This window comes from Neolamprologus brichardi, chromosome 1 (assembly GCF_056152115.1).
Source record: "Neolamprologus brichardi isolate AB-2024 chromosome 1, ASM5615211v1, whole genome shotgun sequence".
In the NCBI taxonomy this organism is placed as follows: Eukaryota; Metazoa; Chordata; class Actinopteri; order Cichliformes; family Cichlidae; genus Neolamprologus; species Neolamprologus brichardi.
The window spans coordinates 29,407,898-29,435,256 of record NC_142104.1 but is presented as its reverse complement, the minus strand read 5'-3'; the positions used below and the strand labels follow the sequence as shown (position 1 = coordinate 29,435,256).

At 41.6% G+C, this 27,359-nt stretch overlaps 1 protein-coding gene across 13 annotated transcripts in view; it reads right to left on the bottom strand.

Moving 5' to 3' along the window:
- Positions 1 to 18,402, bottom strand: part of neo1a (neogenin 1a) — a 163,070-nt gene extending 144,668 nt beyond the window's left edge. For all 13 annotated transcript variants that reach the window (XM_087840664.1, XM_087840678.1, XM_087840694.1 and 10 more), the window contains exon 1: positions 17,767 to 18,402. In XM_087840664.1, the coding sequence (XP_087696790.1) occupies positions 17,767 to 17,857 (91 nt within the window). In that variant the 5' untranslated portion in view covers positions 17,858 to 18,402. The remainder of the gene's footprint in view (positions 1 to 17,766) is intronic.
- Positions 18,403 to 27,359: the final 8,957 nt, after the last annotated feature.

The following is a 27,359-nucleotide window of genomic DNA, read 5'->3' as shown; positions in this document are numbered from 1 at the left end:
TTATTTGATGAGGTGTCAGTTTTGGCCTAACAATGAAGAGGACAAATAAATGAGCAGATTGACACACTATTATTGACACACTATTAAACATACCTGACAATGAAGCAGATCCTACTGATTGTGTATTACGGTTTGGGCTATTGTGTGCTGTTTTTTCCTTTTTTTTCTCTTTTGTGCGACTCCTACAATTCTAGATTGAGATAAAACTGATGATAAACATCAGGCTTGTGTTTTAGAGGCCGTTATCTTGGATCGGATGATAAGTGCGATGCTAAAAGTGACAATCAAACAGCAAATAATATTAATAAAACACCTTTTACCACTGTGCTTGCAGATGAGTGTTAACAATAGCTTGTATGTGCCGTTTCATCCTCAGTGTCTTTACAGAATTTGTGTGACATTCATTTGTCACCGTCTGTGGGCTTTTGTCAGGAGAAACAAAACCAGGCTAATGTCCTCATCTAAACCCCGATAACATGAACCGCTGCAAAAAGGGGAAAGCAAACACACTCAACTATTCAACAGTGGTCTTTCTCAAGCAGGTGGGTGTGCCTGTCTGATTATGACTGTTTGGGTGCTGCAGGCTGTGTGGCCAGCACCATGTAAGATGTATGCACACCTGCCATGGGTAGCGGGCTCGCAGCTGAAACGGTGGGGGGGATGGGGGGGAAGGGGAGAGTAGGACAGGATGGAGGTAGGGAAAGAGGGGTAGACGCCCTAAGGGCCAATACTGGGGGGAGGGGAAGAGGAAAGCAAAAAGAACTAGAAAGATGTATCCATTATTAATGGTAGTTTGGTGTATGGAGAAAGAGATCTAATGTGGCTGTCAAGGTTGTAGCGCGTGCATAATCGACAAGGACGGATTCTCTCAGAGTGCCTCTTAAGTCTTGCTCATTGCACAGTCTCCTGTGCGCACCATCTTTCCCCCTCTCGCACTACATCCCCCCACTGTTTCTCACGGAACAAATGTATTGATTAGATTTTCCTCGCACAACAGGTTGCACAGAAAAGCCTCGCAAAACGAAATTAGCCAGTGTTACATTAGGAGATGAGGATTGTTTGATGAAGCGATTTGATGAGGATAATGAATTGGGAGCGTCACTGGTAAGGTTTCCAATTAAAAAAAACAAAACATTTTTTTCAAATAAAGATCTGATTCCATTGTACGTGTACTCACGCAGCCTCCGCACTAACACAGTAATCTTTACATCCGACACAAATGCAACTGCATTCCTTTCCAAACAGATATTTGGAAAGCTATGCCAGTTTTCCTCTGGGGGGGGAAATAAGAACGGTTACTGTAAAATATTTTCACACTGAGCGCAGTCTTTAAGAAATAATGTGCTATTGAAAAATCAGTGCCAGAAATGTCCAATGATACATTTTTTCCAAGCAATTTTTCACAGCCTTACTATGATGCTGGCATCTGTCTGACTGTTTGTGTGTGCGACTTCTTTCTCTCCACCCCCCCATCAATTCCTCTCATTTCCTACAACCAATCTGCTGTGGGGTTTGATTTTTAATGCGAGATCGCTTATGCCTCACTGCCTGGTGAGAGGGAAGAAGCAGAGCGAGTTGGGAACAATGGAAATCAGAAAATGCAAAATGGTCCTTAATAAAGGACGGAACGTACCTTAGGGTACTGGGAGAACCAAGTGAACCACAACTGCAAAATGCCACATTGAAATAAAATGAGACGGATATTTTACAACTAATGCCTGGGTTGCAGGTACGAGGAATAACGCCCTTTGGCTTAATACCAGCTGGGCCGGGCCAAATAACTATGCCACCATGACAAATCTAACACAATTACACACATCAAGGTGTCGGGGGGGGGGGGGGGGGGGGGGGGGGTGTTGACAGAGAATGATGAAGCAACATCAAACACTGTGCTGATAGATATAAAGCAGGGAAGAGAGGTTGGAGCAGGGGGGAGGTAGGGTGGTGGAAGGAGGAGGAGGGTGAGGCCGTTATTGATTGCACCGCCTGCGTTTGTGTTGTGGAAGGAGGATGACGAGGAAGGGAGGGTGGCGCCAGTCAACTAAAGAACTGGGGGGCAGAGTTCGCCCTACGGGCATCGGTTAAAGACGTGTGCCCCCCAGAGAACACACCGACTAGCCTCCATTGAGCTGCCCATTGGTCACGCTGAATATTTGATTGACACACACACACACACACACACACACAGTCAGTTACTACTACTACTGACACCCCATCCAACCCATCCCCCTCAAATAAACACAACAATGTATCCAGGGCTGATTGAAATTCAAACGCAGGCCTTGACGCCACAGGCACAGACAGCGATGGGCGGAAAGGGGGGTGGCAGTTGTGGCTCACTAGGGTCCTATCAAAGACAGATGCTAAATCACTTAACAACCCCTAAATTACTTGCTTGCAAATCTGCTGGGATAGAGGGAACCTAACAGTGTGGGGACATGGTGTGAATGAGTAACCACTACAATGGGGCTCTACTGCAACAAAAGGAAGACAGCCAGACCGGAGCATATAGCTTTACAAGGCACAATACAAAAGGGAAAAAAAGCCTGCACTCAGTAGGGCTACCCCACTTCCCATCACCTGAATGTTCAAAATCAATTTATCAGAAATGAGAGCAGGGGCACCTGCTGACAGACAATACCATGTGGGCATCTCATTTTCACTGAGGGAGGCTTTGCTGCAGGATTTATCACCTCTGATCTCATTTCCCTTTCATATGCTAGTAAATCCCAGGTAAGGCAGACGTTCGGGATGATACAGGGAGCGTGGCCAGCCCGCTCAGATTGGACTCTTGGAATTAATCGGAGAAAATCCTCAATGCTAACCTGCTTAGCTGTCACTTAATCTAGGGGTAAAGCAAATATCAATTATGCCGAGCACAAAAAGTGGGCCAGAGAGCCGCACATTCTTTACCCAACAATGAAACCAAAATGGCCATTTAGAAACTGGTTTATTTGATTCTTGGTTTACAATTACCTTAGTGCATAGCCAATGTTCACGGAAAGAAAAGGCTAATGGCTAAAAGTGCGCGTGCTGACACACACACACAACACAGACACACACACGCTGAATTTTAGTCTTAGGAGCGGCAGGACTGGTAGGAGGCATAACCTCAATCCCTACTACATTACCAATCTCCCCTGAATACAGATCAGCCTAAATACGCTTATGGTCTACACTCAAGGACAAAACAACTTTCCCCAGGAGGGCTTCTCAGGTGACAACTTAAGTAATGCTGTCTGGGTGAGAGTCATGGCTGCCTTCCACAGAGAAAAAACAAGGATGTTGCAGCCAGATGAGCTTAGGAAATCATAAGCAAGCTGAAAGTGAGGAGTGATCGTTTTCACACAGCACATGAGGTACCAAGTGCTGACACGTCTGCTCTCTCCTATGCACTACTTTTTATTATTTTTTCTCCATTGCTCGTGTATGTGCACATGTAAGCAATACCAGGCAACATTAGGCAGTCATGGGTCCGAGCTGTGAGGTCCCATTTCACACAAACTGGGTCAGTTAGGACGTGACCACAACAGCCCAAAATGATCTAAAACTAAATAAATAAATGAAACTATGCTGAAATGAAATACCGCCTCATTAGCTGCTTGTTCGACCACACCTACTGCATGCTACCTTAGAGTTATTTTTGTCCAACAAAGGGGGAAAAAAAAGTCTGCTTTCATCACCCAACCTAGTTTGGTCAATTAGGAACACAATGAGCATCCTGCACGCTTCTGTGTGAGTACAGTTCATTTCCTGCCTTTATTGTTACAAGTGCTGGGCTCATTCAAAAGTGGATGAAATCGGGGAGGCCCAGGCACTATTTACTCAGCAGGGAGAGACATGAGTCCCTGGCTTCCTAATGGCTTCCTGCATTTCACACAATTGTTTCCCCTCAGGAAATCTTATCAATACAGATCGCAGATGCACTGACCAGCCACAACCACAACACATGGATACTGCGCTTTAAGTACCTTTGAATGGGTAGGACGACTGTTTGGTTTCCTTTAACTACAACATGTTAAAGAATCTATATGAATTTAACTTTAAAAACAGTTCTGTGAAGAGAGTAAGCATTAAAGGCATGCAAAAGCACAAGTCTTCTGTTATGTTTTCTCAAATAAATAAATAAATACATTTTGCAGGTTGGCAACAAAAGCACAACACTCATAGCATATCCTAAGTATAAAAGTATAGAAAATGGGTGTTTTAAAGCATTATAAACACAGATGCTTATTTCTTACATGATGTTAGGAAATATGCATCTAGACCAGCAAACCCAAGTCCTGAAATAAATCCCGCACACAGTCAGAAAGGTGCCTGTTAGTAGTATATATAAAGTAAGGAGGTTTTAAAAAGAAAAATCCTGAAGGAAATGATCTTTCTAGCCAGAAATATGCAATCTGTACTGCTAAGTAAGACAAATAAGCCACGTGATAAATTGTACCATGTAGCTAATCATTTTACTTTTCAGTGAGACTAGCTGTTCCCTCCGTTTCTAGCCTCAGTGATAACCTATGGAAAATCCATCCAAGTCTTATTTCCATATTAGGTGCATACAAATGAAATTTACATCGATCTGCTAACTTGAACTCTTGATAGAAACCAATAAATGAATTTTCCAAAATGTCAGTATGTGCTTTTAAAGGCAAATTAAATACCTAGCTAATTTGATGAGACACAAGCGCAAGACGAAAACAAAAGAAGACCCAGCTGCAGATTTGTTCAAGATTTCCCAGTTATTGGGATATACAGTAGCAGAGAGGCCTTTGTAATACCATCATATAACCAGCAGCTGTATTTCAGATGTCACACATGAGAAGGGGTTAAGCTTCTACAGCATGCACATGAACCACAGGTATTTGTGGAACTAGCAGAAACACAGCCCATAAAATCTACACTCAACCTCTGTGCAGCACGCAAGGAATGTTCTCTGAGCGCTTCACTATCAGCGCTGAGCCAACAGAGACTATCCTCGCCCCTGCTTTAAAGCCGGTGTGGAAGAACGGGAAAATGGGAATGGGGCAGTAACAGTGAACCAAACGACTAGATATGAGGTGAGCTACTTTTGTTCTCATTAGAAATTAATTGCCAGTGTTGACAGTGGTTGGGGCCGAGAGTCACTAGGCATCCAATGCACTGCCCCATGGGGAGCACTTGAACCCCTGACCCCCCCCACCATGGTTGTTTGGGGCCAGAAGGGGTGCGTGACATGGCCCTGGCCCGGAGACACTGCCCCGCCAGGCTGGGAATGCAGTGGCACTGTAGGGGGAACAGGAGAGGGACAAAGAAGGGAAAGAGGGGCTCCATTGATTCAGGGTTGATTGGGTTAGAGAGCTTCATTATTAAGTCCCCTGTCACTCTGCAACAAAAAGCTCCCCACAGGCTAGCAGTGGCTAATAAAACCACTACTTTTTATAACTCGAGACCACTTCTGACATCTTCTTTTGAAGAGAAATGGAAACGTGCGACTTGGTCCCCAGCTTAAAAGAAAAATTTAAAAAAAATTCACATCTTCCAGCTGAATGAACTGTTGCTTCGTAGCACTGAACATAGACTGGTGAGAGATGCCAAAGCCATCTTGAATTAAGCTCCTTTCACACCTGCTTAATTAGATAATCTTGGGTGAATTTTCATTTAGACTTGCTACACTTCACTACAATATTATAAGCCATATGGCAGAAACAGACTGCAGGACATATTTTAGGATCTTGCTCCGAGTGCATTTGTGTGTATGTGTGCTCTTTGAGCGAATTTGTTCAGCAGGTGTCCAGAAAGCTTGAGTGACATGCTTATGCACTCAGGACTAATTTAGACCACTCCAGGTAAATGAAGTATGCAAGCAGAAAAAGCATTTCTGCTTTCTCCCAAGCGACTAATAATCAATTCAAGCACTTGGGTTGTTGGTAGCTGGGGAAAGGTTATACAAGAACATGTTGTCCTTCACAGGAGAAATACAAACATCTCTGCCCTTAATTAAGGTTGTTACATACTTTTAATCCTTTTGTTGTGTAAAGACAATGACTAACAAAGGGAGCTTCATGTTTTGCTGGCTGTGACTTCACTCATCAATGCAGTGCCTGTATTTGTTCATAACAGTCAAATATAATTCTCCGCATTAACACCACCTCATTACTATTAAAACTGCATCTTTATGCATCCACTCTACACCATACTGACAATTCACATTATTGCCCTAAAAGGAAAAAAAAGTATACTTTTTTTTTAATTTCATCCCAATAACTGCTGCACTCTTTGCAGCCCAAAAACAGTTGAATATGGCTTGAAAGAGGGGGGAAAAAACAATTATCATGCGCCCAAAACATGTCGGGCACCTCATCCTAGCATGATTGAAAAGGGGGGAGTAAATGAACAGACAAGTTTAACCGTAGTCATTAATGTTCATCTCCCTGTGTTCTTGATGGGAAACCTCATTAAGAATCTGTTGGTAGCATCTGGCTTGCTATCCCACCCCATTACTGCCCCACCATGCCAAAACCTCTGCCATCGGCCCTTCCGCTCATCCCCCCACTCCAACCACCTCCCTCGTGTCTCGTATGACATCTGTGTCTCGGGGTCCTGTGATGGAATGCTGCTCGCCTGCTATTCCTCTGCAGGTGCTCCCTGCTGGCTGCTCTCCACTATGCAGCCACACTGGTGCTGCGTGCTGTGACCTGCCACAGGCTGAAGAATAAAAAGGGGGGGATGGGGTGGGTTCAAAGTTCAAGGGACAGTGTTTAAGGAAAAACTGATGCAGCTGTTTTCCATCACTGCTCTTTGGGTACACTTGAAGCTGGGCAGAAATCCTCACCTCCCCGCTCGTCCTAACAAAGCTCATCCTCCTCCACCATATCAGACAGAGGAAGGTCACGTCTGTATTTAGACAGCTCAAGAGACTGTGTCGCCCCAGATGCTGCTCTCAGGTTCTACGTGGCTTAATCCCACAGTGAATGAAGCCCTGTTGTGCTGTATATGAGGATGAGCGGAGTCATTCTAGCATTAGGCCAAATAGAGGCTAAATGCTCTGACCATAGGAGTTAGATGTGGGCGATATAGCCTCCAAATTATACAGTGGTATTTCAAGAAATTTCCCTGGAAATTTTAAATAAATGCTTAACACCATAATTTAACATTAACCAAATTAATTAAACCTTCTAAATTAACAATGTCACGCAATAAAACTGAAAAAAATAGAATAAAATAAAAAAATCACAACAACAGCTGCCTCAAGGCACTTTATATGTTAAGATAAAGAACCTACAATAATATGGAGAAAACCCCAACAATTATACAACTCCCTACGAGTAAGCATTTGGTGACAGTGAGGAGGAGAAACTCCCTTTTAACAGGAAGAAATCTGTTGCAGAACCAGGCTCAGGGAGGGGGAGCCATCTCCCATGACCAGTTGGGGGTGAGGGGAGGAAGAAAGGATGAAAGACACGTCAGTAATTTCCATCCACTATTTGGTCTTCCCATCATATGGAGCACAACTAGCAAGTACTCCAGCAACACATGCTGCTAGCATCTCCTTTTTAGTAGGCTGGCTGTACTGAAAGGTGAGCTTTTGCTTGAAGTCATTAACCCTTTAAGACCGACCATAGAACCAAGTCCGCCAGAGCTAATATTATATTTTTACATGCTGTAGTGCCATTTCTGGGAGCATTTCAAGTTGATATACATCAATACAACCATTATAGCCCAAATTTTAATAATATGTATGCATTAAGTGCATAGTAATTACATAAATTGCAAAAAAGTGCAATAAACTACAAAAAATTTGAAAATCGTTTTTGTTTTTTTAACATATATTTCTAGTTAGAGAAATTTAAGAGGCTTATCCCTCACAACTGTAAATACGAAAAAGTTGCACAAAATAGTTTCCCACCACAGGAAATTTATTTTAAGTGTCTTCATAGTTTTATTTTTGAAATACACCAATTTTTATATACTGCAGGAAAAACGAAAATAAATATTATAATGCAAATTTGCAAAAAAAAAAACACAACAGCATATGCATCAAAATAAACTATTTCCAGCAGTGCAATATGAGTCCTAAGCATCTCAGAAATGACACAGAAAGTCATAAAGTCAAATATAACTTTTAAAAACACAAGTATAGGTTCATAAGGACCTGATGGTAAAAAAAAAAAAAAACTACATTTCCGCAAAATGACGTCACTTCTGGTTTCGGGCAGAACGTGGCGGACATGCGATAGTTCGCGCTGATGGACGTAGGAAGTGTTACAAACAGCTGATCGGATCAGCAAAGCGTGTTTCTGGAATATTACGTTTTTGTTGCTGCAAGTGCTTTTTATGCAGTTTTTGCAAAGCTATATGTGGAAGGAAACTGTGACATAGGACAAGCTGATGGCATATGATGTAAGTAAAACTCCTCCGGCGTGCCTGCTCCGACCGGCTTTAAAGGGTTAAAGACATTTGCGGTTTCCAACTTTTACTAAAATCATTATTGATTTTTATTGGAGGCTGACAGGGCTCTTCCTCTCAGACATGCCTGGGCTCGTCTCTTGACCTCTAGAGAAGGTAAACAAATGGCGTTGCTATAGCAGTGACACAGCACCACAAGTCTGCCTCCAGTTCCTGCAGTGGAAAAAATGCTTCTGTAGAAATGTGCAGTTACTTCATTTCCTCTCAGTAAAATAACATGCTTCTCTCCATCTTTTATATCACAACCAGTCATTTATTTAAAAAAATTCCCTTATAATTACTCAAATTTGTCTTGCTACAAAAATCACAAATAATGAATACCTTTTTAAGAGCTCCTGTTCTCTATTTTTTTTTCTTAAGAAACAAGGAGCACATCACATTTTGGGGCAGACATTTTGATCAAATGTATTCACCTCCCCTGTACTCCAAATCAAATTTCAGGATGTAATTAGCATTTCGATTGGAAAGCTCAACTCTGTGTTACTTAGAGCTCTGCGTTTCTAACATACAGTAGAAACGCCATCATGTTTCAAATAAGTGCCGCAGAGAGACACATTTATTCAACTGTGAAAGGCCAAGAAAGCAGAAAAGAGACAGCCAATTCCATTACATCTTGGCAGCGTATTAAAAAGGCTTAAAGCAGCAATTTAACCATTTCAGCTGTCACTCTTGACCTCTGTTAGCTTCAGATGAGCTCAGAGTTGAGAAGGAACTGGCTCCAATAACATGGTGAGAAGTCACTGCAGTCGGTAGAGCTCCACGCCAAAGGGGAGCTCCCAGTGGCACAAAGGAGCCTCTATCTAATGCTGAACTGTTCAAAGAATCGTTTCAGCTCACTCTGGCAGCAGAAACATTGGTTCATACCACCAGAATTTTTTCAGGGATCACCATAGCAGCAGGTAAAAATCAAAATAAAACCAGTGAGGTTGACTGGAGGGATTTCAAGAAGAAGAGGAACACTGGTTGATACATACACGACGAGTACATAACCCTCTCCTGGATCTACCTCTAAAGCCTAAACTGTTTAAACTTAATGACTGAGACTCAACAATCCAGGAAGCTGATGTGCTTTACATGCCAAGACAGTTCCATGGAAAAGTACAGTGCAGGACAAAAGTGGAAAAAAAAGGAAAAATGACACCGTCTTCTGTTCTCGCAGAAGCAGTAGCACACTAACACACCAACTCTGCTTCAAAGTTAAGTGGTTTCAATAGATTTCTTAGAGAGAAAGAAGACAAACCAGTTCCCTGCTTGCAAAAAACCCATCAGGAAGGAGAAAATACAACTTCAAACAGAATTGTTCTGGCACATATTTACTATATTTGGCACAGCTCATTAACGACAGAAGAAAAACCTTCAGCGGGAGCTGTGCATCAATACTGAACTGGATTACAAGAGCTACCTAAAAACATAAAAATAATAATCGACTCAATCACAATGCGACAGTGATCTGGTTTTCCAGAATAGCGCAACATTTTCAATCTTCAAAAAAAATAAAAAAAATAAAAAATCTTTTCCCAAACTCATTTTTAGAAATCAGTGTTCTCTCACAAACCAAACCACACATCTACCAATGTCTTTACAATTCACCGCCGCGAGCAAATCTGTAATTTTGCTCTAAACTAAAAAAAGCACTTTCACAATAAAGAAAAAATAAAAAGAGTGCGGCGATCAATGCATCCGTCCATGATTATGTTTCTCGAATTAAGTGTTAATCTCACTGAACAGTGACACCACAGTGGCAAAGTTTTATGTGAAAGCAGTCACATTTATTCATTCTCTGTGAAAGTAGATGCAAATATCTGCTTTTGTCAAGCCGGGAAAGCTCTCTGAAGCTTGTTGATAAAACAGCTGTTCAACCCCAGATGGGTGGCATACGCCTATATACAAATACCCACCAAAACATACACACACATCCCACCAAGTCTAAAGCTGCCAAGAACCACGGCCGTGCACAAGACGAAGGCAGAAAGCTCCACTGAGCAGAGCTCACAATCCTCTCTCTGTGACTGACTGCCCCCACACCCTTTCAACAAATGCCTTCATTCAGTCAAAGTTCCTTTGACTGAATGAAGGCTGAGAGCCTCTCTGTGTACATGGGTGACTGATACCTTATAAGGTTATATGAAACCTCTCCAACATATAAGATCTGCTGAACTGGGCACCAGTGATATGAGCACAGGAACATTGATTATGTTAAACACAACACTGTAGTTCAGCCCCAATCAAACACAATCCATTAGAGCAATCTCATGTTGGGATTAATGATTCAAATTGCATTAGCCATATTGCACGTTTATGATGAACAAAAATCATTATATTGGAGGAGCTGCATCGATTCTTGTTTGCCTGGAGTCGCTCTGAAGCACGAGCTACTTAACTACTGCACTACACCATGAACTACACCACCGAGAAGACTTTCAGGTTAATTCATCACACCCTGGATGTCCTCCAAAAAGACAGCAGAGAATAAATTCATGTCTGAGGACTGCGGGATGTTGGGACTCCAGCAGGTAGAGTGCACCCAAATGAAGGTTATTAATCCATCTTTCAAGAAAGAGTATTAGTCTCTCTTAATTTACAACCAGGACTGCTGCCAAGAATGAAACTCGACACCACACGGTTAGATTAAAAATATAAATGACACCAAATCAAATTCAAGATTCTTAGAAACAACGACTGACAGGTCGAGAGTGGGTTAATCCAACCTCTGCAAGAAGGTGATGCCATCTAAAATTTCTAACCCTATGTAGTAATAAGCACAACCCACGTGGATGTTCATCCAGTCTCGTCTGCTTGTTTTGCATTCCACTTCTATATGCTTCCTTCTGAAAAGACTATTTTTTAAATGTCCTTCACATGTAGTTCTTAAGAGATGCAACCGTGAGACTGCTTCAAGTGAAAGTCTCTGTACATCTTGCCATAGTTCTCGCAAACTCTTCTAACAGTGACTAGAAAAGCCTGGACAGGAACACTCAGATCTGCTTTTAAAGATTTAAACCACAACTGCTATTCCAGTTCTTTCAGCTTTATTACATTTTTCCAGTATTTACATAAAAATACACTAAATACAACCTTAAAGGATTTACAAAACTTTTAAGGACAGGGAGATTCAAGCACTGTAAAAAAAGGTTTAAGAGATCTTATTTTAATAGGAAATGCCTGTAATATGCTCCCCGGGGCTGTAAAAACAGTTTTGTGTATAAGAGAGCCTTGCACTCATTAGCTGAGGCTCATCTGACAAGCACAGCTTGCATGTGTCATAATCCTATGCAGCTGCCACTACCGACAGGAGACACCACGACAGGAGCTCAGGGGAACCAAAATAGCAAAAGTTGGAGGAAAATTTTTTAGGTTAAAAAAGAAAACTTCTCGCTGGCCTGCTGTGCTTGTAAAAAGATTCCCCCGGAAGGACCACGCAGCTCATTCCTTCAAGGCTTTGCCTGAACACCAAACAGGGGGAAACTACTCCTTTGCTTGCCGTTCACTACTTAAATCTAACATCAGTACACACGTCCTTCCATTTGCTGCTGTCACGCTGCAGTTATAAAAGACGTGCACTGCATCGCAAGAGCTTGGCTCCTGTGATTTTACTGCATGCAGTGAACGACTGGACAATGCCACTCTGTCCCGAAGAACACAACCGGCTGGAACTGCAGTCGAGCAGGTCATAAATATTACAAAACATCCAAACGCAAGACTACAGCACGCTAGTCAGACAACTTTCACTTACAGGCCTAAGTGCTGCTAGGATAAACACTTCAATAAATAAAAAGGCCAAAATGATTCTTGTTTGTAGGCAGTTTATTTTTCGAATGAACATAAACTCTTTCCACACAACAATAATATTCTAAATATCTGCAGTCAAACAAGAAAAATAAATGATCACAGGGTAAAGAAAAAAAGGGGGTGGTAAATTCTGTCAAAAGGTTCATTTCTGCAGGATCTTCTGAAAAGACGCCTTTAAGATCGCTATGATGATTTTGCTTTGATTCTTATTTATTAGATATTTTCAAAGTAGGCTAAACACAATCTGCAACTCTCCAAAAACAGACGTCCTGCTGAGCTGAAAACAACGTCAAGATCGTGGCCCATCGCAACAATGCAGCTCTTTCCAGCTTTTGGTCTTGAGCCAGTGATACTCGCTTGCACAAACCCCACAGCACACACAGTTGCCTTAAGTGCACTGAAGCACACTGACCAAGATGGGAAACCGGGCTCTTATTGACACATAGCCATAATTTCAGTCTCCTCTTCGTATGCTTTGCTCACACTGCTGCTATTTGAGGCAGCCTGAGGAAAATGAAAAAAAAAAAACCCTCCACTCTCCCAAAGGTCATTAAGCCGGAGCATCACTCAATCACAGAGGAACGGGGAAGCCTGGAGAGCCTGGCTGCAGCACAGTGAAGTAGAAATTTTGCATTCTGTTCTATTTTTAAAATAGACGTAAAAGGAAGCGTGGAAATGAGTGAGGCAAATATGTTTCCAGGAAGTCTCCAGTAAAGGATATAAATGCTGTTGATGTAATGTCCCTCAGGTTACCAAGTCTCAAAAGAGTCTTCACACAGGGCAGTATGGACAGCTTTATGGTCTCTAGACACTCGTCAGCCTCTTTAAAGTCCAAGCATTTTTTTCCCCAGCTTTCTTTGTTTTGACATGAAAGGGTGAGCAGACACAAAGACGGCAGACGGTAGTCGAAGTGGAAAGGTGCATCGTCTGACATCTTTTTAGGCACAGCAGGAGCACCCCCTGAGCCGAGAAGTTCAGCTCTAGGAAGGGCGCACTTGCTGTGAGCACCTTTCTGTGAACTGACCAATCGTAATACACAATAGACTGGCTTTCAAAGAACCGAGAAACATGATGGTTGAAGACAGCACCAGAGACTGTATAAAGAAAAGGAAAATCTTCATTTTAGCCCCGTATATATGAAACGACTCTAGAGTACAGTGACAGCATTAACGTCATCGTTCAACCAGCTTCTATGAACATGGAGAAAAACAAGAGACTACATACACTACATGTAACGTAATATAGAGGAAAACTCAGAACCCTGATACAGGCCACTGAATGTCTAGGAGTAGGAGAAACTAGTGTTTCTCTGCAACACATCAACACAAGCAGCATTTCATCTTAGCAGGGGGGCAGCTACAGCTATATGCTTGCCTATGATCTGCTCGGGGTTTTAGACCATGATGCAAGTTTGGATTCGCTTCGCTCAAAGCAGCTCTGCTTCAGCAACACAGCAACCAGCAAGTCAGTCTAGTCTATGCCCCGAACGGAGACCAACAATGCCAGAGCAACAGCTCTTTTGAAGAATTAACAAGGAGGGGGAAATTTTCAAATTCAAGAGAGTCTTAGTCTGATGGAGAAATCTTTCAAACTTATAACTGACACCGAGTTTTATATGGCAAGAAACTGGATCAAATGTGATAAAGATGCTCTACTTATTCCACATTCTTCCGATTCTCAATCTTGTAAGTTCGGTCTACGCTGTAGGCAGTGTTTAAATATGAGCAATTTATGAGCTAATTAACAAACTTGGGAACCGTATGTGATGATATAAAAGACAATAACTATTGGTTAGCCACAGAAGGCTTGAGCATGTGTATGCCTGCCCGTGGAACAACTATAGAGTATAGACAGTATAAAAGATTGTCGCAGGTTCGTGACCTGAAAAGTAAAGTATGTATGTTTGACCTGCATTAATTTCGAAGGCCAGCAGGGGGCGACAGCTTGTGTTCGTACAGAAGTTTATTTGGAAAACAGCCACTTGCTTTGTGACCTCAGTACACAGGTTTATGAAAAGGGCATCAAGTTTGTCTTGTAAATAACTAAGTAATATTTGTGATTTATAAGGCGTTAGTCAATGAGGGCTCTTTTGTTTCACGAAACACCACATTTTCAACGGAGAAATCCTGTTAGAGATGTGTTATGATGGTACTTCACTAGCTATGGTGACATTACAGTGACTACACCCATCATTTATACGGTTTGCTAGAAACGACGACTACTTTTGTTGGTGTTTCAGCTTTTACTGATCCTTGTAGTTTCTCTCTCTAGAGAGAAATGAGGACTTCTGTAGTACCCGGGTTGGGTGTTTAAAATTTAGATTGTCCTCTCCAGCTTCAACCCATTCAACCCATACTAAGAAGTCACTTGGATGAGTGACGAAACGTTTCTCCCAGAAAACGCTACGTCCAGATGAACAGAATCAACTTTTGGAGATTTATTTTCCTGGATGATTGAGAATGCATCAAGACCATTCAACCAATCGGCACTTGATTTAAACACACCCATCGCTTATGAGCGGGCACTGTTAGCTCAGGGGGCTGCGTGAAATTCTGCCTCTTTAACCCTTCCAAAACTTTTCACGTAATGCTTCTCTCTGCAAAGGAGCAAAGAAACGCAAACAAATACCAACACTGGATCATAAATCGGCCTCCGGACAGCTGAAAGGGGGTGATTACATTTAGCCCAACCACCTAAAAGAAGCAACAGCAGCTGTTAAGCCATGCATTCAGAGAATATTGATCCACCCGTTCACACTGCCAATTACATGTGATAAACTGCTGTCGCCGTTCTTAGCAAAAATTATTTCATTAGCAGCTTTTCGTTTTATTGCCCCTGCAAACCTTGGACAAAAGGAATAAAAGGAACAAGGCACAACCTGCCTGTTGTTTTCAACTATGCCATAAGAGCAGCAACAAACTGAGCCCTCACATCAGTGGCAATTGCAGATCAGTAGCATAGCCTAATGGGGTGGTTTCATTAGTGAAGCAGATGAATCAAATACTTGGCCAAATGTGCAATTATCCGTATCTCTGTGGATGGAGGTCATTAGGACTTAGTATGAGCTATTGGAGCCCATAAATAAATGATCAGTAAACAGCACACTCTATGCAGCAGAGACAGCAGATGACTCTGCATCATGGCCCCTCTCAAATCATCACAATAGCATGTGGACATGTGGCAAAGACTCACTCCATTTTTGAGGTGAAGTTTGTGTAAATGGATAGAGGACATTTTTGCACATTTTGTGAACAGATTAAAGAGCAGACGGAGGGTCATGCTTGAATTATTCTTGAAAATTCATGGATGATGATCCACTTTTAAACCTTCCTTCTCTTCCCCCCTCCCTAAAATGTGATTTAGGACCACCAGGGCGTTCCCAAACAACAAAACAAAGGTGGTAAATTATGTTCTTAGCAGCAGAGTCCAGAGAGAAGAACTTAAACGCGCAAAAGAAAAGAATGGTTGTTTAGGAGGCTTGAGCAGCGTTGCATGTAAGATGGTATGTGAGGATAAAACCCCGGAGAGAGCAATGCGAGCGCAGAGGGTTGCCAAATGTTTACACATTTCAGCAAGTTATTTGCATTGTCCTCTGGGAGACAATCAGCACTCAGCTCCCTCCCAGCAGGATTACAGAGATAACCCCGAGATAAAGAAGAGCCTAAATGGATCTCCTCTAACTGGGACTTGTTTACCAAAAAAAAAAAAAAACCCTTAAAACTTCTTGAGACATTTTCAAAGTTCCATCATAAGAGCTTCAGAGGAGAAAGGGCTAACAATAGCAGCAATTTGTCTGAACCTTTACAGGTTTTTCCAACGTTACACAGCGAGTCCCGAAACCCAACGAGACAGGCTCAAAACTTTTTTTTTTGTTGAAGTTAAGACCACAACTCCGCCATCCTTGATAAAGATAAAAGTTGTGGCCACATTCAGGACCTCAAAGAAATGTGTTTTGGATAAACAGATATTTTCGGAGAAGGGGACCCCACAATTAGTAATTTGAAACTCTCCCTGCGTGTGGGTCCCAGTCCAATTCTCTGGAATCAATCAAAGCTCCCAAAGGAACTCCCTGGACCCCTTAATCTCCTGGTTTTATTACTTTCCAGACAGTCGGCCTGTTTCACCCTACCCCCATTTCTCTTTTGTACTGATCTCCAGCAAAGCCAAGGAGGGGCTTTTTTTCCCCTCTCTATCTCCCCTTCCACTACTGCAGAGCTCTTTTCATGCAGGAAAGGGTCTTTCATCAGGCTCCACACGCAAGAGAGCCCAACAGCTAGCAGAGGCCCGTCTCTTCTCTCTTTCTTTGCACATTCATTCTTTTTAAGTGACAAACCACACAGCGTGCTTTTTTAAAAAAATGAAGGAAAAAAAAAGGTGCACGGACCTTCTGTTTTGACACACAAAAGTATTTTTATTTGCATATCCTGAGAGTTAACGGAAAAAATTGGGCCATGTTGCACAAGAGTCAGTTACTGCCACATTTTCTTTTGGTCCAGACCTCATGCTGCTGTGTTTGATAAGGTCTGCCAGCTTAAATGATAAAGATATGACTTTGTCACGATGGGGTATGCGATAAGGGCTGGAGCTGTGCACTCCGATGACTGCTGGAAAAACATTTTTCCTCATGACTCTCCAATTTATCTCAGGCACCGCTGGCTCCAAGTGCCAATAACAGACTCTGTGTGCTGGGTTTTTCTGAACCCCCCACCCCCTTACACACACAATCATTATTCCAAGAACAAGAAATCACGCCCAGTATCGGTGAAATTTTGTGTGTGAGACAATACTACTAGTTGAAAGAACATATATTACCGACATGCACACACTGCAGTGCAGTGGCCGCACTTCAAAACAATTAACAGAAGCAAATGAATCGGGTCTGTTTATCCATCAGCAAAACATGTATTGACGCCCAAGTAATGAGATGTCTGCTGGACTGATGATGCCAGCTTATTACCTGACAGTGAACACTAATGACCCTTTGCATAGTGTAAGTGTGCGCCCCCCCCCTCCCCCCGAAAATTCCATGACCACACTCACACACCTTGTCTCACACAGATTGATGGATAGACTCCAACACACCAAGCAGAATCTGTTGCTTGGCCTTTGCAGGTTTATTGCACACAATTCAGAGACACGTTCATGAACACAACTACACCGCATGTCTGGAAATGGTTTGAAAGACAACCGGAGAAACCTATCAGCAGTTCTGCCTCAACAGCCTCCACGCAGACAAAAGGACGGAGTGTGAAAGCGTGTTGCTTTTGCTGCTCGGAAGAGGGGCTGGTCTCGGATTAAACAGTGTGCCTGTAGTGGAAAGTAGCCTACTTTTAAAGTTATCTAAATATGGAAGTGTGTCTGACCCGAACGCCGCAGAATTAGCTACCTAACCTCCTGTCTGATTTCCCCCCTCCCCGAGACATTCCGTGCGTTTTTCCATTCCAACTCCTCTAACACAACCCAGGCAAGTTCCTCCAACCGAGGCACGAAGAAGCAGACACACAGCACAACTATTAGTGGGTTGCGGGCATTTACCTTTGTCGACATGCTTTGCAGCGGTGGTCTCCGTGTAGAGAAAGGTGAGACAGAGGAGAGAGAGGAGCGACAGAGCTCCCCGCTCGGCCATCACTTTTCACGAATAAATCTTTGCAGGCTTTAAGAACCCCGGAGAAGCTGTTTTTGTTGTTTTTTAAAAAATAAATATATATAAATCCTTAAAATCCCCGTCCACCTCCTGTGAATGCACAAAGAGAAGAAGGGGAAAAAAAGTTCAACGTCCTAAAATGTGCAGGAACATCCGGAGCCAGGTAGGCTACTTTTAAAACTGGCCGGATGAAACATGTAGCTGGAAGGAGAGAGCCGCAGGTTACACACTGTTTTCTCAACTTGGTCGAGGCAGAGGTTGGGGAAGGAAAAAAACCACTGAAATCAATCCATTGCCACGGAGGCGCAGTCTCAGAAAGATTTGCGCACGACTCGGCACAGACGCGTCCACTATACCGCTCCCGACATTTGCCAAGCGCGCAAAAGACTAGAAAGAGCTCAGTTGGAGTAAAAGATAAGATCCAAGCCGAAGGAGAAATCTCTGCCGCGGCCAGCTCACTGATCGCGGACGGGACGTAAGAGGAGCAGCGTGTTGTAGGGCTGGATCTCCACGGGCTCCCCGGAAAACAGGGCGTGGAGTCTCACAGAGGTTTGGATCATGGGCCGCTTCTGTGCGCTCAGGCGAAAGCTAAAATATGGAGTGGGAGTGCAAAGCAGTGACAGCACCTCATTTCCGCTAGTGGTGTGCCATACCAAGTAAACAGCGCCAGTATTGACCCTTACTGATACTTTTAATCTATAAAGTTAGAGGGAGAGCAGTGTGCCGTGATTTATGACACAAATCATCATCGATTTGCAAATATAATTAATGCTGAACACATTTTAAATACCATTAAGTCACTGTGTTTTTACTTTCCACACTGACTAGTAAACACACCTTTCCGTTTTTCATGCATTTTTAAAAATTTTGGAGACCAGGAGTGTTAAGGTTTCTGTCTCTAAAAGCACAACTTCTGTTGTTTAAATGTTTTATAGGCAATAAATAAAATAGACCTGACAGTCAACACAGAGGATCATGATGTTTTTAATGTTGGAAGTATATATTTTTCAAATGTAGGCATTTCACGCAATTCAGTGGGATACATACCGAACTTCGAGAATAATAGAAAAGTATCAGTCCGCACTAGTACTACCGATATCTGGATCGATCCAAACTCCTCTAATATCTGCCAAAATATTGAGCAAATTCACATAATCAATGAAGAAGAAGTCTTCATCTCCTTAAGATTTTAGTGATATACTTCATAACAATATTCAGTTGTGTTACTCTGTCTCACTAATTGGCACCACACACAAGCTGTTAAATATCACAACCCACTATCACATAAAGATATAATACATGAGACTCGCAGCTCATTAATCTGAGCCCCTCACAACATCCTATTTTTATCTATGAGGTTTGCACTGGTGGCTAATTAGCAACAGACTCCCATTAGACAGGCGCCATCTTGGACAAAACTTGAAAAGCCAATAACTTCATGAAATATAAATAAAAAGGCAAACCGAAAAGCATTTTAAATAGTTTGGCCATACTTACGCCTCATTTTCAAATCCTCAATATACTACTCAACACAACTGCAAGGACAGATATGGAAGACTTCAGAATAACAGTTTTTTGTTGTTGTTTAGCAGAGGTGGCTAGGCTAATTTCCATACAATAAGGATGGCCACCGAAGCTGCAGATATATGCGCTCACTAAAGTTAATCAAACTGGTAATGAGTGTATATTGAGTAGTAGTATGTGACAAGCAAAGAGAATAATTAAACAATTCTCAACTCACTAAACTTTACATGTTAAAATTACAGGTTAGCTTACCATGGGTGTCAAACATGAGGCCCAGGGTCCAGGAAAGGTCAGCAAAGACACAAATTCAGCCCATTAAACAGCTTTAGGCATACACATATATATGACTAAAGGGAGAGAGAGAGAGTTTTATAGAGTTTTCATGGGTGTGTGTGTGTGGGGGGGGGGGGGGGGGGGGGTAGATTAATCTATTCAATCAATTCAATTATTTATACAGCGTCAAATCCTAACAACAGTCCGCTTAATATTGTAAGGTAGACCCTACATTCAAATCAAAACAGTCATATGACCTCCCATGAGCAAGCGCTTTGGCCACAGTGGGAAGAAGAACACCCTAATTGTAATTCACATCACAGTTGTGAATTTGTTAGCCATACACTTTCCAAATCATAGGTGATATTTTGATATTTTTACCTCTCTCCTAATCCTCTACTTTCAGGTTGCAGAGAGCAAGTAGCAGTGTTATATCCATGCCTATTGAAGCTGTCTCTGTAACATTTTTTTCCTGTTTGGAATAACGTCTGCTAAAATCCAAGCACTCTCAGAGCCCAACATCTGTAACCTGATACGGACAGATGATGTCACTTTGTGGCCGGGAATCAGAAGATAGGATTAAAGCCCTAAATCAAGTTGCTTAAAATAAACTCTGTGACTGTATGCATCGTTAGAGGACAAGGAAGCGGGGAAAGTGCATGTCCTTGCTTTAAAAAAAAGGAGAGAAAAAAAGATGGAGAATTAAAAGAGTATTATATCAAGGTGAAAAGTCTGACATTTACACCGCTTTCCTTTTCCCTGCATAAAAAGTGACTGCTTGTTTGCAGTAAATGGAGCAGAATTATGAAATCAAAAACAAGCGCTGTATTCTCCTTCAGCTTGTGACTATGCTTTAGGGAGGAACAAAAAAGGAAGGGTGCCCTCTTTGGAAACCGATGGCATCCCAACACTGCTGTATCATCCAGACTGTCTTTCACTCAGACACATGGAACAGCTCCCCCCACTGGTATGAGTAATCCATGACATATTAATCATGAGCATTTCTCCCTCTGGGCACGAGAGCGAGAGCGCGAGAGCTTCTTTTTGTTTGGTATCGTTGTCCTGAACATCTCCTCATTTTAACTGTCATATATAACGTTTTCACTTTCAATTAATGACACCTTCTTTCTGGCATGGTGCGCCCCAGGGCTCACCTTTTGGGCTAATGTCATTTTCTTTATACCATTGTTTTTCATTCTTTCATTCTCTTTCATTCTTTCATTCTTTCATTCCCTTTCATTCTAGTACAAGCTAAATAAATAATTGGATGTATTTAAACCAAATATCCCACTGGAGTTTTATATCTATTTAGCTGCCTTCAAGGATTTCACATCTGGTGTAGCTCAATTCCTTTCACCCACATCACACAAATCTGAACACATGAAATCAAGAACATACAGCCCTCTCTCTCTACATAGCACAGCAGGGCTGAGGAGACTGAAGAGATTCATTTTTATTTTGCTGATTTTTAAAGCTATAGAAATATATTATGCTATATTATTACATGTTGTGTTATTTACACAATCCTCCAGTATGTAAAACAATTAAAGTAATATACCCATTAATGAATTGTTAATTATAACCTAATAATATAATGCATAGTATTGTGCCTTTGAAATGCCTTGGTGTTCCCCCAGATATGGACGAACTGGTTGAGGAGAAAGAGGTCTGGGTTTCTCTGCTTAGGCTGGTGCCATTGTTACCTGGCCCCAGATAAGTAGAAGAAAGTGGATGGATGGATGGCTGATGGATGGATGAATGGATGGACAGTGGGACAGAGCTGTGCAGAATTCTTTAGTCTTCCTTCATTTTTTTTAAATATTTGCTAAGAAAATTTGAAATAGTTTATTAGTTGAAATGTGTAGAAACATAACTGGAGATATGGTATATAAGTCAAAAACAAAGCTCTTACAATTCCAGCAAGCTTGAAAGTCAATATTTGGTTTATTGTCCAACACAGTCTCAAATCTCTTACTCAGCTTTTATGTCATGTCTTTAAATAGTCTTCAGGAATATTTCTCCGGGCTTTTTGAAGGACATTCGAAGCTCTTCTTTCGATGTTTCTGCCTTTTGTTGTGTTTTCTGTCAAGATGATCCCACACTGCTTTAATGATCTGGGGTCTGGGGAGGCCATGACTGATAGTGTTACATTGTGTGTTTTTCTACCCATGCATGCTTTTGCTGCATTGGCAGTGTGTTTGGGATCATTGGCTCACTGAAAAATTAAGATGATTAAAATGTTGTCAATGAGACACTTTCTGGATGGTACTACATAACAGAGCAAAAACTGATGGGATTTTTCTGTGTTCAAATTTCCATCATCTCCTTGTTTTTCTTCCTTATTAATAGCCACACTTCTACTGAGAACATATCTGATAAATTGACAGGTCAGCTGAAGGACCAGAAGCATCTCTCAGGTTCTGTGTCAGGTCTTTACCGGATTTTTTCTATTTTTTTCTATTTTTTAAGGACATGACTTTTAGATACTGTTTGTCTTAATTAGTTTTTTTTAAGTTGTCATTTCTTCCTTTGCCCTCCATTTGTCCATCTTCCTTATTTTTTTGAGGGCTCACTGTATGTCATGGTACTGTAATCTACAGCAAGTTTTTAGCTCTTAGTGAATCACCTTGTTGGGCCAAAAAATACTATTTATGCCCGTCAAACTGTGTTATCCTTTTTATTTTTTGTAACTTAAGCGAAAGGAATTGGAACAAATTATATGTTTTTGTAAGAAAGTGAGAAAACAAATTAAAAACCTAATTTTGTGAAATTAAAAGAATATGGTCAGGTACATTGACTGGACTGAAAGTAAATTAAAAAAAAAAAAAAAGACAGCCAATGTTCAACAAAAGCCTCAAAGTTGTTCAAGGCCTTAACATTACAAGAAAGTCTGACTCCTTGAAAACAACCAGCGTTGGCTCAAGACTTTTGCACAGTAGTGTACTTTTTGCACTCTATATGACAAAAATCCTGAATACTGAGTATGTATGTATGTATGTATGTATATATATATATATATATATATATATATATATATATATATATATATATATATATATATATATATATATATATATATATATATATATATATATATATATATATATATATATATATATACACATATACAGTGGGGCAAAAAAGTATTTAGTCAGCCACCGATTGTGCAAGTTCCCCCACTTAAAATGATGACAGAGGTCAGTAATTTGCACCAGAGGTACACTTCAACTGTGAGAGACAGAATGTGAAAAAAAAATCCATGAATTCACATGGTAGGATTTGTAAAGAATTTATTCGTAAATCAGGGTGGAAAATAAGTATTTGGTCAATAACAAAAATACAACTCAATACTTTGTAACATAACCTTTGTTGGCAATAACAGAGGTCAAACGTTTACTATAGGTCTTTACCAGGTTTGCACACACAGTAGCTGGTATTTTGGCCCATTCCTCCATGCACATCTTCTCAAGAGCAGTGATGTTTTGGGGCTGTCGCCGAGCAACACGGACTTTCAACTCCCGCCACAGATTTTCTATGGGGTTGAGGTCTGGCTAGGCCACTCCAGGACTTTCAAATGCTTCTTACGGAGCCACTCCTTTGTTGCCCGGGCGGTGTGTTTTGGATCATTGTCATGTTGGAAGACCCAGCCTCGTTTCATCTTCAAAGTTCTCACTGATGGAAGGAGGTTTTGGCTCAAAATCTCACGATACTTGGCCCCATTCATTCTGTCCTTAACACGGATCAGTCGTCCTGTCCCCTTGGCAGAAAAACAGCCCCATAGCATGATGTTTCCACCCCCATGCTTCACAGTAGGTATGGTGTTCTTGGGATGCAACTCAGTATTCTTCTTCCTCCAAACACGACGAGTTGAGTTTATACCAAAAAGTTCTACTTTGGTTTTATCTGACCACATGACATTCTCCCAATCCTCTGCTGTATCATCCATGTGCTCTCTGGCAAACTTCAGACGGGCCTGGACATGCACTGGCTTCAGCAGCGGAACACGTCTGGCACTGCGGGATTTGATTCCCTGCCGTTGTAGTGTGTTACTGATGGTGACCTTTGTTACTTTGGTCCCAGCTCTCTGCAGGTCATTCACCAGGTCCCCCCGTGTGGTTCTGGGATCTTTGCTCACCGTTCTCATGATCATTTTGACCCCACGGGATGAGATCTTGCGTGGAGCCCCAGATCGAGGGAGATTATCAGTGGTCTTGTATGTCTTCCATTTTCTGATGATTGCTCCCACAGTTGATTTTTTCACACCAAGCTGCTTGCCTATTGTAGATTCACTCTTCCCAGTCTGGTGCAGGTCTACAATTCTTTTCCTGGTGTCCTTCGAAAGCTCTTTGGTCTTGGCCATGGCGGAGTTTGGAGTCTGACTGGTTGAGGCTGTGGACAGGTGTCTTTTATACAGATGATGAGGTCAAACAGGTGCCATTCATACAGGTAACGAGTGGGGGACAGAAAAGCTTCTTACAGAAGACGTTACAGGTCTGTGAGAGCCAGGGATTTTCCTTGTTTGAGGTGACCAAATACTTATTTTCCACCCTGATTTACGAATAAATTCTTTACAAATCCTACCATGTGAATTCATGGATTTTTTTTTCACATTCTGTCTCTCACAGTTGAAGTGTACCTCTGGTGCAAATTACTGACCTCTGTCATCATTTTAAGTGGGGGAACTTGCACAATCAGTGGCTGACTAAATACTTTTTTGCCCCACTGTATATATATACATATATATATACTTTTCATACTGTTACTTAACTAGGATTATGAGTTTTGCTTTTCTAAACAGTTTTTAATGCAGAAAGAAGATCTTGTGCAGTCCCACCTTTTAGGTAATACCATCTATATGAAGGCACAGGTTTGCACATGAGCCTGAAATATTTGTCCCAAGTGTTTTCCAACCTTTATTTCTGATCCAATATTATGACTTACTGTGGACTCACTGATTTTCATTTGGTCCTCTTAGACACACTCCACAGAAAACTAAACTAAACTAACTAAAATGCTAGCAATGCCCCTGTTTTTGGGGTGTAACAGATAAGAATTAAGTTCATAATGATGTCAAGGAGCTTTAGTTTGTTGGTATACTTAAAAAGATCATCAAACTAGTTCAGAGAGGCAATGAAATCTTATCAGCAACATTGCAATGCAAATTTGCCTTTACATCACTCAGACTTAACATTATAATTAATCAAACAAATGTTGTGGACCCTCGACTGATTGATTTTTGACTGACCAAAAAGTAAATAATTAACAAACCCTCAGTGTCTGGTGGCCTTGTGCTTAAATAGCGCAGCCCCAGAGTTTTACAGCCCTGTTTTGGTTCGATGTGCCTGCATCTCCATGAGCAGCAGCCCCTCCACAAAACATACATGTGAACTGAAAAGCAAGTACAGCACGCTGAGATCAATTTAAGACGAGATTTACATAAGGTCTCATCACGGCTGCATACTAACGTAGCTTTACGGGTCCCGTTTGTCCCTGCACTGAAACAAAACAAACACATAAAAAACAGCTGTTTCGTACAGAATAAGAATAAGACGTTGCATATTTGTATCAGTGGATCTTTTTGTTGTTAGGAAGTTTACAGCACGGCACAGATTTCACTTACTGTTCAGCATAAGCTGCATACATATGTGATATTCAGATCATGGCACCTTTAAAACATGTTTTTCCTCTGCAGGAATTTTAGGAAACCCAAAATTTATTTGTACTGCAAGAAACCCCTCCAGAGCTTTTTTACAGTGTGCTGTGTTCTTTATAATGAAGCAGTATATTCAGCAGCAGACACAGCTGTTAAATTCAGTTCACATCCACAGACCAATTATAAAATGCACACACCCCCCCCTCCCCCCCAAACACACACACACACACACACACACACAGCTTGTTGCTCCTTATTCTGGGAACATAATTCTTCTAGATTTAAGAACAAGGCCATACCAAATCTCATATCTCCAACATTAAAGGGATATTCTCTTCATAAATCAAATAATGGCAACCATGCATTCGGGGAAATGGCCATTAGATTACTGCACGGAAGGGATGGTGGATTAAGTTGCACTTGAAGCAGCTGTTAAGTGTAATATTTTAAACCCTTCTAAATGTTTGGAAGTCATTTAAAGTAGCAGCCATATGCACAGTGACACATATTCGGGCGTCATTAAGTGAAGAAGTGATCCATACAACTTGTATTGGAACACACACACTCAATCAATGATTTTTTTTCTAGATCGAGTGACGTTTTTTTTAATGCCATTTTATCTAATCTTAAAAAATCTCCCTGGTTAAATTACCACTCCTAAAATAATACCCTAATCAGCTATCTGTTCAAATGATTCGTGTGGATTATCAATGCTAGGATTTGATCCCAGCATGATCCTAATCTTATTTAGAAGCAGATTAAGGGGCACAGGGCTCATCTCATCAGAGAGCCAGCCAGATGTCTTCAACATGATCCACATCCAAAAGTCTTTAGCGTTGCATCTGGGGCATCCTGAGGATTATTTACACTCTTAATGACGTGTCACCGCATCCGCTGACCGCTGACTGCAAAAGAGCAGTTGCAGTGTAAGCTTCAAGTTTAGTTGACTATTAATTAAATAGGACACTTGCAGTCAACTTAGTGGTTGAAGCTGTGGTCGCTTAATGTGTGTCTGAGCACTGCTGTGTAAGTGCAGCTGGGTGTGTAAAATTCAAATTTACTGCCCCCCCCCCCCCCCCCCCAAAAAAAAAAAAAAAAAGATGGCATTTCATTGATATTTCTCCCAATAGTTCACATTTGATTTACATGCACAGGGCTATATTTGTATATATATATGTGTGCAAGCTATTTGCCCACAGATGCAAATATCTGCTGTGTACCTGGCCCAAACCTGGGGCCACAGATGGCAGAAGGCCTCATGTAGACAATACCCACCTGCTACTGCACAGCGCTGGTGGCAGCCGGTGTGCACTCAGAAAGCCCCGTCATATCCTGATCCTGTCTCAGAGTGATGCTGAAAAACTAGTTCATGCATTTATTACTTCCAGGCTGGACTACTGCAATTCATTATTATCAGGATGTCCAATAAACTCACTGAAAAGCCTTCAGTTAATCCAAAATGCTGCAGCAAGAGTACTGACAGGGACTAGAAAGAGAGAGCATATTTCTCCTGTTTTGGCTTCCCTTCATTGGCTTCCTGTTAAATCCAGAATTGAATTCAAAATCCTGCTCCTCACATACAAGGTCTTAAATAATCAGGCCCCATCTTATCTTAATGACCTTGTAGTACCATATTACCCTATTAGAGCACTTCGCTCCCACTCTGCAGGCCTACTTGTTGTTCCTAGAGTATTTAAAAGTAGAATGGGAGGGAGAGCCTTCAGTTTTCAGGCCCCTCTTCTGTGGAACAAGCTTCCAGTTTGGATTCGGGAGACAGACACTATCTCTACTTTTAAGATTAGGCTTAAAACTTTCCTTTTTGCTAAAGCATATAGTTAGGGCTGGACCAGGTGACCCTGAATCCTCCCTTAGTTATGCTGCAATAGATGTAGGCTGCCGGGGGATTCCCATGATGCATTGAGTTTTTCCTTTCCAGTCACCTTTCTCACTCACTATGTGTTAATAGACCTCTCTGTATTGAATCATATCTGTTATTAACCTCTGTCTCTCTTCCACAGCATGTCTTTTATCCTG